Source organism: Anarrhichthys ocellatus, unplaced genomic scaffold (genome assembly GCF_004355925.1).
Source record: "Anarrhichthys ocellatus isolate YVR2014 unplaced genomic scaffold, GSC_Weel_1.0 scaffold18, whole genome shotgun sequence".
In the NCBI taxonomy this organism is placed as follows: domain Eukaryota; kingdom Metazoa; phylum Chordata; class Actinopteri; order Perciformes; family Anarhichadidae; genus Anarrhichthys; species Anarrhichthys ocellatus.
The window spans coordinates 162,931-177,053 of NW_022280048.1; the positions used below are offsets into that span (position 1 = coordinate 162,931).

Below are 14,123 nucleotides of genomic sequence, written 5' to 3' on the forward strand. Positions count from 1 at the left end.
CTGTGTTTGTGTGTGAGGAGCATGACGGCTGAAAAACAACAACCTGTGACTTAATAACCTTAATATTTGAATTATATTGATGCAGTGCTACTCTCGACATGTATTGGACATGAACTGCTTGTTTAATTTGCTTCATTGCCTGAAAACCTCTTGCTTTATTTTTTAACATTTCTGGATTCGTCTTTCTTTATTTTCAAAGAAGAGTGAAGACTTGTTCTGACACCATGTTTTTTTGCTTGGTTTACCAAAAGTCATGTCTCCTCTTGGATCAATTTTACCAAGTAGTCCAGTGTCCTTATTTTGCTGATTTGTTTTCCAGTTGTTTGTAGGAGTACTTTCATCCTCTCTAAACTCCAGCTGTGGACAATGTCCAATTATTTTTTTTGCAGATCTCATCTCTCACCATCTCTTCCTCCTCAGCGTGTGTAAGACCTCGTCCAGGTGAAGTTCTCTTCCTCTTCCTCTGCATCTGCGCTGCACTCTTCAGGTGTCTCCAGTCTTTGTTTCCTGATCATGTTGGCTCGCCTCCTACGAGGGGGAGCCACGTCGCTGGTCCTGCTCCTCAGCCCAGCCTGACTGTATTCTCCTCGCGGACCATCCGAGCTCACCCCATCCCTCTCCTCCCTTTTCAGGAAATCAGCCACTACTCTGAAGTACTCCAAAACTGCAATATGACTCCAGTTACCTTTCTCCTCCACCTCATTTCCATCCCTCCCTCCCTCCATCTCTTCTCTGCCCTCCAGAGTGAACCCACAGTGCCCTCCTCTGTCTGTCAGCACCAGAAGGAAATAAGGATTGCTCAGGAAAAGGGGAATGGGCAAGGTGGAGGCAGGCGGGAGGAGAGGATCGTCCCGGCTGCGGATACATAGCACGGGGACCGCCACCTCATCTGCATCCCTCAGTGGTTCGTTCCTCTCCCAGTAGTTGTCCCAGTCCTTGGCTGGGTAAGCCCTCTCTCCGAGTGACCAGGCCACTGAGGGCGCCAGGCCCCGTGAGGAATGAGATCCAGTGCTCGGTCGTGACTTTCGAGAGCTTATTGGAGGGCTCGGGGTACTCGGCTGAAGCTGTGCCGAAGAGCAGGACAGAGTTTCCTCCAAGTCTCTCAGGGAGGAACAGCTGAGGGCCCGGTCCACATCCAGGACTCCTCTGAAGGAGCTTGCGTATCTTATGACGGCGACATGTCAAGAAAAAAGGTTTTAATAATCCTGCCCGATATTCCATTCATGTTATAACTAATACATTTTCATCTTGCTTTAATTTTTCTCACCTACTGAGCTGCAGTTTCCGGTGGAACAACACCCCCCAGCGATAAATTGAAGGCATGGCTGTTTCGAACCACAGTTGTCCCTGGAGGACAGGTGAGATGGCTGCAGCCGCCGTCAGGTAGGAACTCGATCCACATTCCCCCAAGTAGGAAAGAAGAACCCCCGAGCCTGAACCCTCGCTCACTGCAACCATTACAGAGGATGGGTGGCGGTTGTGGACATAAGCCACCGCCTGAAAGTAGAAGACATCAAAGTTCTCGTCATTGGTAAAATAAACCATTCAAATATTGGACATTTTGCAAAATAAATGACCAAAAATTTTACAATGGGCTAATAAAATCACAATCTAAAAAAAAAAAAAAAACATGATAAAAAAAAAAGAGTGTACACTTGACATCTTTCCATACCTGCTCAAGATCAGCTGGGTCTCCAAACTCAGTCAGTTGTGCTGTGGTCAGCGGGCATCCCGCTGTCCCTCGAGCGTGAAATACTACCACATAAAAACCCAGTCGCATGGCCTGATGGCACAGCAATTTTAGATGGGGGGTCATCCCTCCCCAGGACTCAGGTATGAGGAGGAGGACAGGAGGCGTCGCCGTGAAGCAGCCTAGCGACTTTCCCCCTGACTGATGCTCCTTCCTGCCCTCCCACCGCCTCCTCCCGACCACCTCATCCAGTCTTGTTCCCACCGCCCAGTCCAGAGCCACAATACCCCCGTCTCTCAGGAACAGATTGTCTCTAGTGAACTGTAATGTGTGACCCTGTTGTCCACATAGCAGGCTGGAAAGAGTCTGGAGGTGGGGGTCTCCCTCGGGCCAGGAGGCCAGCCTCGGCCTGGCCAGAGAGCCACAGTGGTGGAGCAGATATCTGGCCAGCGCAGTGGGTTTGCAGATGAGTCTGTGACCATCTGAGGCCTGACCTGACCCAGACAAAATATCTTCCCCTGGTGATTTGGGCTCCCTGGTCCATGCTCTTATATTCCTGTCTAGCGGCAGCTCCAAGATCACGCAAATAATGACCCAGAGTCTCCAGCTTGCAGCCCTGACAGCCAGTCTCGTCCAACCACGTATCCTGGGCCTGCGCAGAGCCAGATACAGCAGCAGAAGAAGCAGCGATGGACCCAACCAGAGCAAATAATCCCATACAAATGATGCCATTGGTAAATAGAGAGGAGATTGTTTTAAAATCCAATGTTTTTCTCTTAGGGAAGTGTTGCTGTGATTTCCTCAGTATTGTCTAACCCCCATATTTTACAAACTCCTGCCTTGTTGCATCACGTACCAGAGTGAAATTGTTGCCTCTCAAGTGGACTGACGTGGATAGTCGTCTTCTTTCTCCAGTTTGTTAAGAGGAGTAAAGGGAAGTCTTCAACAATTGGCAAACAAAGAAACACAAAAATAAGAACTGGAGAAAAGAGTCCGTCATGTAAACTGTTGTTTCTCAAATCCTGCTGCTGCTCCACCTCTTTCCTCCTCCCCCCCCCTCTCCCCCCCCCCCTCCCCCCCCCCCCCCCCCCCACACACATGTTCTCCCTCCATAAATCATTTACTGCAAGCACGAGTTCAGATCGATTAATGTTATCATGATTACAGTTTTATTCTATCACTAACGATACAAAGAGGTCTTAAAATGAACATTAAATTGTCATTTTCTTTTCAAGTTGGTCCGGGAGTGTTGTTGATTTTGTCATGATTTAGAATAACTTCCTTTATCAAAAGCAGTTTTTAGGACCGATGCACTTGTGATTCATGCACTGTTTGTGAGTTGCATGAGATTGCTTTGACAACATGCATTTAAAGTTATGACTACTTCTCTTTGCATTTGAATTAGATAATTAAAAATTTTAAAAGTGTTTTTTCAGTTGTAAAAATATGTGAGTATCTGGTAATGGGTGTATTGTCCTCTATCGGTCCTATAATTATACTGTAGCACAGTATAATTAGTCACTATTATACTGTTGTCGGGAACATTAGGTTACTCACACAACTTGCTTGAAAAGTGAAAGAATTAAAACGGACACAGAAGAAATCTCTGTTTGCTTCTTCCAATATGAGCAGTAAATCTTGAAGCATCCAGTCCTATGGTAACAGAGAGCTGTATGTTCAGCTGTATTGAATGCAGAAGAGAAGTCTATGAACAGCACTCAGCATATGGTTTTATTTTCAGTGCATGCAGATGTTTTGAGACGAGGTGCATGACGGTGGCAACAACATCTTCAGTGCTGCCCTCTCGCTTGTACATAAACTGGTTTGTGCTGTGTAGACCGTGTCAGCGTGGGTTCCCTCCGGCTTCCTCCCACAGTCCAAAGACCTACAGCTTAGGTTAATTAAGGACTCTAATTTGCCCATGGGTGTGATTGTGAGCGTGTATGGTTGGCTGTCTCTATGTGCCCTGGGATAGTCTTGGGACCTGTCCAGGGTGTAACCTGCCTTCGGCCAATGTCAGCTGGACAGGATAAGCGGTTCAGATAATGGATGGTTAGATGGACGTTTACGTGACATACCTGGCAGGTCTAACTCCTGGGCCAAGCAAACCCTTCTTCAGCTTGATGACCTCCTTTGGAGTCCAACAGGGTCTAAGACATACGGCAGAATAACTGATAATAGGACCACAAAGTTGATCATCTATCTTTGGCATGAGGTGTTTTGCTACCAAGTGTTTTGCTACCAACACATTTAATTATCTCACCTGTCCAGTGATTTTTGACTTGCAGATATTGTTTCTCTTTAGTAATGCAGCGCCACGAGTAGATCTCATGAACGATGCACTTACGATTCATGCACTGACACGTTTTCCGTTATTGAACTGTTGAGATTGCTTTGAAAACATGCATTAAGGTTATGAGTGTCACTGCAAACTATACATGAGCAGAGCATGGGACAGAAGCTCAATCTACTTCTCTTTGCATTTGAATAAGACAATTTAAAAGTGTTTTCAGTTGTAAAAATACGTGAGTATCGGGAAATGGGAGTATTGTCCTTTATCGGTCCTATAATTATACTGTAGCACATAGTATTATCTGCTTTCAGGAACATTAAGTACAAAAGCAGGTTACTCCCACAACCTGTCATCATGAGAAGTGAAAAGTAAAGAGTTAAAATGGACACAGAAGAAGTTTGCTTCTTATTTAAACATCCAGTCCTATGATACCGACTGAATAGCAGCGGGTAGCTGACTGACCTTGTGAAGCACCGCAGCTAGTTGTGACCAGGGGGGAGGAGGTGTTTTTAAACCTAACCAGCTCTTGTCTGTTGAGCGGGAATAAGCAGCACCAATTGATGAGATGAGGGTTTATTGCCAGCTGATCCATTTTGTATTTAATGCAGCTGAACATACACTGAACATGTAAACTGCGTTGAAGTCCCCCAGCAAAACTATAGAATCCCTCTTACTGGCCCCTCCTCTGGGACCAATTTACCTTGGGAGACCCCACCAGGATTGCTTTGAAAACTTGCATTTAAAATAATGAGTGTCACTGCAAACTATACACCAACAGAACTTGGGACAGAAACTCAAGCTACTTTTTTTTTTTTTTTTTTACCTTTGAATAATACAAAACATTAAAATTATAAAATTAAAGCTGTTTCAGTTGTAAAGAGACTTGAGTAGCCGTGAATGGCAGCAGTGTCCTCTATCAGTCCTTCACTTGTACTGTAGAACAAACCATCTTTTTGTTTCGGGTACATTACTGCAAAAAATTGTTTGTATCACCGTGAGAAATAAAATAATTCAGACACATACCATTAGCTGCTGTCATGTACATTTACTGGAAAATCAAGTTTGCCCAACCCTCATGGGTTTATAAGACACCAAAAGTACAGCTGCAGTGGACACACCTTTCATTCAATTGCAAAATGACAGGTTACTTTACTGCTCGGTCACTAAATATTCTGCCTTCTCTCCCAGGCCTGGCAAGTAAAATCTGCCACAAAAAAGGTTCCTTTCCTGAAGCACAACTCAAGTTTTTCATTGTCATGCAGCCAAAAGAAATCAACATAAATGGAAGTAATTTTACGACAGAGTACATCCCTTATGTCCTCGTAGATAGGACAGTAAAACAATTGGAGCAGTACATCTTTAAGCATCCACTGTGCATCTCCATGTTACCTGCCTGCAGTGTTTGATATGATTAGTGCCTGTGTGTGCTTCTATTTTACCCCCAGACCCTATCAACACAAGTAACTCAATATAAGCAATATCGTCCAAAAGACATACCAGAAACCATGTCATCATGGTAAATGAACATGACCCACTTGATGTTACCGTGCCAAGGCAACAGGTCAAACCTGTTCATCACAGCAATGACTCCTCCCTGGACTTGGGGCATTATAAAGTAAGTTGCCATGATGGATAGGCAACAAGAAGACATCAAGACCTAAGGTACAGTGTATTCTTATCTGATCAGTATTCGTAATGTAAAAATACAATCTCAGATTTTAATATTGTCTAAATGGTGCAAGTGTGTGTTACTACATCAGAGTAAAGTAATTTAGAAATAGAATTTTTATTATTTAGTATCAAAACAATTTAGTCACTGTTGAAATGTTTCCAAATCTTGGATTTTTGAGGCTGCAGGAATGATCAGTACAGTACATTATAATGATACATGTTTATAGAAAAGCTCCAAAGTGTGTGTTGAGGTAGTAGTCCTTAAACATCAACATCAATTTAGTAATGATGTATGAGCTGCTCTGATTCTTTGAGTGCTGGAGGGGATACTTGTTATGTTTTGGTAAAATTATTTATACACTTACATCCAGTTCAATGGAAAGATTTGTCAGCCCGAGAACAGTTCTCATTGAAAAATCTAAACTTGTCTCGGTAGCACCCTTTTGTGCAAGCAGTGCATTTCATCTTACATTTGTGCCAGATGTAGTTTAGTAACGGGGCTCCATGGTGGTGCAGTGGCTAGCACTCTAGCATCAAAGCAAGAGGGGCGAGTGTTCGATCCCAGCCTGGGCACTTTGTCTTTCTCCCACGGTAGTCTAGTAAAGTATCATTAAGAGGAAATGACAACCGAAACTGTGATTCTCAAGGGGTCACTTAAGGGGGTTGTTTAATATTGGGATGAATGAAGATCCTTACCAAATGTCATAGCAGCATATCAGACCATCTATGATAAACAATATATTTTTTTATCTCTTTGACAGGTTGTGTAGCAATGTCTTGGCTGGCTGCGTTGTGTCTCCTTCTTCTGCAGACTGAAGCTTTTAAAATTGGCCTATTTAGTGGAGACTTTCTGACTCATCAAGAGATCACTGAGAGAGCGATCTTAAATGTCACTGTGCAGGTGTGCCGCGCCTTGGCCCGGGCTGAGGGCAAAGACTTCAGTTTACCTGTGAGGATAAAATTCAACCATATTTTAATTTAAATGACCAATGTCTTTATTTTTTAATAAATATCATTAGTTATTAATATCATTAATTGTGTCCACAGAGTTTCACTGCTGTGTCTGTTGCTGTTGCCTGTGAAGCGCCAAAATCATCTAAGAGCTTTCGCCAAACCATCAAATTAATCCAAGAAAAGAACAAGGGAGTAGATATTAGTTTTGTCTCTGACCCACGCTATCACTTTGACGATGAGAATTTTTCAGAGGGAAGAAAAATCATCACAGACGGACTATCAGTTGTTAAGGCCAGCAACAAGCGAAATAACTTTGAGACAGCGAGAGACCAACTGGGACAAATCTTACACCCTTTACAGGTACAGAAAAAGTTTAAGGTAGCTTATTTTCTATTGTTAGACAGTTTCTTACACAAATGTTTAATTTCAAAAGTTCAGCAAGCAGCAGACAATGTATTTCTATTGGACCGTTTAAGAATTTATTTCAAGTTGTGTGCACTACAATTCTTTTTTTTTTTTTTACAACAGCCTACTAAATCGTTAAAGTGAATATTTCTGAAAAAAATGATCTTGAAATTAAGAAATGTAAGAGTGATGCTGCCGTGTTGCAAATATTTAACTTGTCTTCCTTTTTAAATAATAGGACTTCTACAGTCATAGTAACTGGGTGGAAATGGAAAACGAACTGCCAAACTCCAATCTGATCAGATCAAATGCCGTCATTGGTAACATCGCAGGTAAAGAGATCTAGAAATACCGGTGTGTGTTTGTTTCAAATCGAGCATGGATAATGATGGAGAGATCGTTTTACAGAAAAAATAAAAAATAAATAACCACTTTCAAAATATTCTTTCCCACAGCTGAAAGCAGAGCAACCTGTCGCAACTGCATTGGAGACGACTGCAGAAACAACATTTTGGAAGATATCCTACGGGAAAAGATACTTACCTCGGGATATTTTGGTTTGGTGCCTTTTTCATCCACCAAACCAACAGGTAAATGACGTACCTAACTGCCTACGTTAAGAATTGTATTTAATTCATTTACAGTACAAATATTATTTAGAAAATTGAGAAAGTCATGTTTGTCAGGGTTGCAAATGTAATTGTTAAGTGTGTCATATAGCTCTGAAGCTGAAATCGGTGTCAATCGTCCCCATGTATGAAGAAAAACCAGCTGTGGGCAATGATAGCTGGCAAAATTGTTATACTGAATGTAATACCCCAACAATTTGTCGAACCTGAATCTGCTGCTCCCCTCGGTACAGTTTAGTGTGTTTCTGACACGCCGCAACTTTTGGTTTGTGCTCACTGCTGTCAAAAAGCTGTAAAAACTCACTAAACCTACTCAGCACCAAAGAACAGACACACATTTAGCAACTATAGCTATAGCGAGCATAGTGAAGCACTTTGCAGCTAGAGAGACAAACATTCTTCTCAGGAGTTGGTGGAGAGCAAAAACAGCACAAAGGAAAGGGTAAATGTTAGATTCATCAGATTGCCAGAAACACGACTCAAAATGAATGATAATGTTGCTTCGTAACTGCAGGATGTGTAAATAAGAAGTTGTTTGTTAATACGTTTGGCCTATCAAATGGTTAGATTCAAATTAAAAATATATAATTTTTGGAAATACAAAGCAAGTTATTTGTATATTTAAATGGACTCAAGAATGCATATACAGACGAAACACAATAATTCAAACAAAGCATAATTATCGTGGTATCACCATGACAGTCGTGACGCATCATCCAATAGCCCAAATGTGTTTTGTCGCTGTTAGCTGGCTAACATTCTCCAAGATAACATAAAGATGACATAAAAAAGATTGGTTTTTAAACAAAAACGTGATCTGAGACACAACCTGTGCCCCTAAAAGCTCCAAAGTGTGTGCTGAGGTAACCTGACCCTGAATACATTACATTTGGGTTCATAGTGGCAGTCTGTGGTGGGTGAGGTTAAGCAGAATATTTATTCTGGTCCTCACAGCTGACAGTCGCATAACATGTCCACAGCGTAGTTTATTTTTTTCTCCTTTTTATTTGTCATGTTATGTTTTTTTTTCTTAATTTTTTGTGAAGGTGGCCCTGATTTTTTTTAACAATCAGAAGTGGGCCTAAAGTTAGGAAAGGCTGAGAACCCCGTGTCAGTGCATGAGCATGCCCACTGGCTAGCTCATGGCCGCTACTCTTCACTGTGCTGATACAGTAGTTACTATCATATTGAACACCTTTTACTACTTTATAAAGTGTTGGGTAGCTTGTGAATACCCCCTGGGGATCAATAGAGTCTTAACTCAATCTCTAATGATATATCATTACTTATTTATTTATTCAATTGTGTATTCTTAATCTGAATCTGCAAAGTAACTAAAGATATTAGAAAATGTAGTAAATTAGAGTATAAAGTACTATTTTCTTGTAAAATGTTTTGAAGTATAAAGCAACAGAAATGAGGAAACAAGTACAGTGCTTGGAATAATGCATTTAGTGACTTTCACCACTGTTTATTACGGTATATTATTTTTTTTAATTTATTTTTCAGATAGCACCAAGCAAGAAATCAACATATTTAACTTTTTTGTACTAACAGGAAATTACACAATACGTGCCCTGCAACATACGCCAATTAAATTAAACAGAAACTGCAACATGAAATAGTTTTTGTTTTCTGAGTTTTTTCTGGAGACGTTTCATCACACATCCACAATCCGTTTAAATTCATTGTAGTTGTGAGCAGCCCACCCCTTTGTTTCCATTGTGCATTGAGGGAGAATAGTTTTATCAATGGCACACACATAGTTTGCATACTGCCTGTTTTGTTACTTTCCAGCGTGAACCTAACACTACTAACTCTGCTAGAGTTTGTTTGAATTTTGGACACAGCTCTATGTTTTCAGGATATTGGTGATGTCATAATTAATCTGCTGGGCTCTCTAATTGTCTACACAAAATATAATTACAAACTATCTGTTAGTTGTTGATACTTCAGTCTGGGCCAAAGTGGTGAACCGACCAACAAACAAACATTTTTGCTACTAGTGTGGCTAAAAGCACACGTTCAAAGAGAAGTCTTTTCCCTAATATTTTCTGAAAAAGAGGATTTTTTAAAGCTGTATGAAACATTTAGTTCTTGTTCTGTTTCCAATGCTGAACAGGAAAGTGCAGCCATGGAGGTGCATTTGATCAAACAAGTGGGATTGAACCTAAAGCTGGGATCAACAAAGACAATTTGGGTGCCAGCCACGGACACCTCCACATGAAAGCAGCAAACTTGGCGATTGCTGCAACCAGTGAGCTACTGGAGGACATTCGAGGGGCTGCTGGTGACATATCATTCCTCCAGTATGAAACATATTCTGCATGTTTCATTTATATTCTATATTATAAGAAGGTGGATTGCAAAGATTTTTTTAAATTTGTTATCTCTTTTTATCCCGCCCTCCTCTCTTCATCCCTCAGAATGATGGGAATCTCCAAAGGTAAAGCTCTTTGTTTCGTGATCGACACCACAGGAAGCATGAGCGATGACATTGCAGCAGTGAGGGACGTCACTTCCTCTATAATCAACAGTAAAGTGGGAACAGAAGATGAGCCCTCAATTTACATTCTTGTACCTTTCAACGACCCAGGTAGGATCCAAATGTCCCAGACTAGATTTTACAATCCTGTTTGTTTTTTCCCTCTGAAGTGAAGTAACGGGATATTTGCAAATGTATATCAAATTTATAAATTTGCTTTTCATCTGTAAATCCTGAAGTACTTAACAAACATAAGCACAAGATGAAGAATAAAATAATTTATTTTTGCTGTCTCTACCTGAACCCCAGAATTTGGGCCTCTGACAAAGACTACAGACCCAAAAGTTTTCAAGAACGCTATTGATTCACTGTCAGCAACCGGTGGAGGAGATTTTCCAGAAATGAGTCTTTCAGGGCTTCAGGTGCTGTGATGTCTTTTAGACTACTTCCTTATTAGTCTCTGCAAAACTTGACAATAAGAAAAAAATAAGAGTTAATCTTCTGCAACATTGCTGTCCTCTCTTGCTCATAGTTGGCTTTAACTGGTGCTCCTCGTAATTCTGAGATCTTCGTCTTCACTGATGCACCCGCTAAAGACCAACACCTGAGAAGCACTGTGATCGCGCTCATAGAGCAGACCAAGTCAGTGGTGAGTATCTACTAGATGGGCCTGCTAAAACATAAAAGTAATCATTTTCACATTCAGTATTTTGTTTACTAGATAGCTAACATTAGCATTTATCGTGATGATATTGTAGCTAACAGCAGTGAGCTGAACATGTGCTCAACGTTGTTGGTACTTTATTTGCAGATGTTAATAAAAGGATTTTTGAATGACATCGTATAAAGTCATTACATTATGAACAGTTTACTTTACTCTAAGTATAGCAATAATAAAGATATAAACAGTACAACGTATATACATTTTTACATACATAAACAGCTATTTAAGACCTTTCTGATTTTGTTAACTTAAAACTTAAAGCCCTTATGAGTGGACGTTACACCTTAAATTTTTTGACCTTTTTCCGTTTCTTTTCAGGTGAACTTCATGATAACTGGCATAGTGGGACTTCGTCGTCGAAGACAAAGTGATGATGGCCAACAACAACAATTCAGCAGTCGGATGGTGACATCAGATGGCCAGCTGTACAGAGACCTGGCTCAGGCGTCAGGAGGTCTGGCTATTGAAGTCTCAAAGAGTGAGCTCCCTGTGGCCACCAGCATCATAACAGAATCTTCCAGCTCCTCTCTGGTATTAACGCTCTCACTGGCCATTACCAATCACTTTTCTAGTTTAAACAAAATGCAGTTGTGTCACCAGGTTCATTTAACCTCCTAGGTGACCATCCTGCAGGCAGCCAGGAGTCCAGGAAAGGCTGAAAACTTCACCTTCACGGTTGATGAGTCAGTAAGAAACCTCACAGTTTACATCACTGGGACCTTTGTCACCTTTACTCTCATCAGTCCCTCAGGTAAATGGCTTTGCAGATTAGATAATTTGAAGTTTTTATTTGCATCATTGTAGCATTTTAAAAAGCAATAATATCCACTTCACTGAAAAGCGCAGTCATTTTAAAGCATATTGATCTTGTTTATTGGCATTGAAAATTATTTTAAAAGACTCCTTATGTGGAAATTCTTGACTTAAGTTTCTTTCCATGGCTTTGCTTTTAGGTGTCTCTCAGGAGAGCGCTGGCACCACAGGATCATTGATCACTGCATCCCAGTCAGTGGGAAACTTCAAGACTCTGAAGCTAAAAACACAACCTGGACTTTGGGAAATTAAAATGGTGTCAACAAATCCCTACATTATGAAGGTCATCGGTGAGTACTCCATGATTATAGGGTTGAAACACATAATGACACAACTATCCATTACCTTGAAGTCCTGGTTCTTCCAAATCACAAAATGCTAATGCAGTGTTCTGCATGTGACCTCTTTGGTTGAATTTCTTTTGTAATTTTTTTTTTTATTTGCAGGTGAGAGCCTCATTGACTTCCTGTTTGACTTTCTGGAGGTATCACAGAGCCCGTTTGGAGATTTAGATGTTGTAGACAATCGTCCCAGAGCTGGTAAAGGAAACAGAATTGTGTGATATGCCAAAGTAATTTTCTTCACGTCAGTGTATTTCAGTGGACTTCCTAATCTTTTTTTGAAGGTGTTAATGGTAGCCTGATCGTGACAGTAACTGGGAGTGACTCCACCACGGTGACAGAAGTCATTTTGGTTGAATCGTCGGGCTCAAGAGAGGTTACTGGCAGTGTGGAGGCTCTGGGCGGAGGAGACTTCTTAGCTAAGTTTGACAGGATACCAGCAGAGGAGTTTGTGGTGCTTGTGAAAGGGCAGAACAGCAATGGATCCTCAGGGATCTTACAAAGGCAGTCCTCCACCACCATCAAAGCATCTACTTTGATTATTACTTCTGTAAGTAAAATGCATCCATCTAAAAACCTATCATATGACTTGATAGTATAAGTTGCACTGCCACAGTCTTTTTACATGTAACAGATACTGACTGTTTCCTTTCCTTTTTTAGCCTAATCCAAATCGCGTCTTGGTTCCAGGAATACCACTTTCAGTTCCCTTCTCTGTGATGACGAGCGGTGCAGGAGGAAACTTCCGCATCCAAGCTACCAATGACCAAGGTTTTAATTCAAATTTCCCGTCCAGTTTATTCCTGGAAACTGGAGGCAGCGCTAATGGTACAGTGAACCTCACAGCACCCTCTACCACCCCGTCTGGTACTGACGTCACCCTGACCATTGAGGTCGAGGCTCCGACGAGTGCAGACATCAACTATGTTGTGCTGCGTTTCGCTGTCCTTAAAACGGTAACTCATCACAAATCACATTTCAATAGATGTTAAAGGCAGTGAATGATCATTCTAGCTCATTTAATCCTTTCATCATTGTACCCCAAGAGAGGGTGTTCAAGTATATCGGGCTCTTGTTCATGAGTGAGGGTAGAATTAAGCAAGAGATGGATTGTGCAGTACAGCAGTGATGCAGGCGTTGTACCAGAATGTTGAAGGAGGGAGCTGAGCCAGAGGGCAAATCTCTTGATTTACCAGTCCATCTACATTCTGACCCTCACTTATCTGGGATCGAAAGAATTAGATTGCAGATAAAAGTGGCCGAAATGAGCTTCCTTCGTAGGGTGGCTGGGCTCACCCTGAGAGATACGGTGAGGAGCTCATCCGAAGTAGATGACCGAGTAGAGCTGCTGCTCCTTCCAGTCGAAAGGGGCCAGCTGAGTTGGTTTGGGCATCTGATCAGGATGCCTCCTGATTGCCTCACATTAGAGGACTCCCAGGGACATCCAACTGATAATAGGCCCCAAGGCAGATCCAAAACAGCAGTGGAAAACTAGAAAATGTTGCTGGGTAGAGGAATGTTTGGCATAACCTGATAAACCTGTTATCCCCACAATCCAGCCCGGATTAGCAGAAAGATAATAGATGTATGGAATAGATTATTGTGTTTATTGGTTGAAGGACTGATGTAAAACCGGCTGTATTCATCCACATTTTCTCCTCATAGGTGACCGATTTCACTCAGCCGGTGTGTGAGCTGCTCAGCCTGCAGTCAAACTGCTCTGACATCTGCAGCTTATCGATGTGGGAGCTCTCTGTTCAGGTGACTGATGGGGCTGAAGGGACGGGTGTTGAGCGTGTCAGCCTCAGACAGGGCAACGGGACCATGAACACCAGTTTGACCGCTGGCAGCGGGAACATGACCGCTGGCAGCGGGAACATGACCGCTGGCACTGGGAACATGACCGCTGGCAGCGGGAACATGACCGCTGGCACTGGGAACATGACCGCTGGCAGCGGGAACATAACGCTGGTGTCCTACAGTTCGTCCTGCTGTTCGCCTGATGTAGAGCTGCTGGTTGTTGATCAGGTGGGTAATGTAGCCTCCTGTTTCTACAGCGTCCGGAAAGCGGCCAGCAATAGCTCACAAACTGCAACCACCAGCAGCTCACAGAGTCCA

At 42.0% G+C, this 14,123-nt stretch overlaps 2 protein-coding genes across 2 annotated transcripts in view; one reads left to right on the plus strand and one right to left on the minus strand.

Moving 5' to 3' along the window:
- Positions 1 to 148: 148 nt before the first annotated feature.
- Positions 149 to 2,490, minus strand: LOC116388874 (protein ABHD15). The gene is made up of 3 exons (XM_031857159.1): positions 1,673 to 2,490; positions 1,268 to 1,497; positions 149 to 1,164 (listed from the first exon to the last, which is right to left on the minus strand). The coding sequence occupies exons 1-3, from the start codon at positions 2,420 to 2,422 to the stop codon at positions 417 to 419; spliced, it is 1,728 nt and encodes a 575-aa protein (XP_031713019.1). The 5' UTR covers positions 2,423 to 2,490; the 3' UTR covers positions 149 to 416.
- Positions 2,491 to 6,426: 3,936 nt separating this feature from the next.
- Positions 6,427 to 14,123, plus strand: part of LOC116388809 (von Willebrand factor A domain-containing protein 7-like) — a 9,418-nt gene continuing 1,721 nt past the window's right edge. The window contains exons 1-13 of the mRNA XM_031857014.1: positions 6,427 to 6,603; positions 6,702 to 6,968; positions 7,252 to 7,345; positions 7,469 to 7,603; positions 9,765 to 9,951; positions 10,069 to 10,238; positions 10,437 to 10,549; positions 10,660 to 10,776; positions 11,170 to 11,382; positions 11,470 to 11,602; positions 11,805 to 11,954; positions 12,111 to 12,203; positions 12,290 to 12,391. Of these exons, the coding sequence (XP_031712874.1) occupies positions 6,427 to 6,603; positions 6,702 to 6,968; positions 7,252 to 7,345; positions 7,469 to 7,603; positions 9,765 to 9,951; positions 10,069 to 10,238; positions 10,437 to 10,549; positions 10,660 to 10,776; positions 11,170 to 11,382; positions 11,470 to 11,602; positions 11,805 to 11,954; positions 12,111 to 12,203; positions 12,290 to 12,391 (1,951 nt within the window). The remainder of the gene's footprint in view (positions 6,604 to 6,701; positions 6,969 to 7,251; positions 7,346 to 7,468; positions 7,604 to 9,764; positions 9,952 to 10,068; positions 10,239 to 10,436; positions 10,550 to 10,659; positions 10,777 to 11,169; positions 11,383 to 11,469; positions 11,603 to 11,804; positions 11,955 to 12,110; positions 12,204 to 12,289; positions 12,392 to 14,123) is intronic.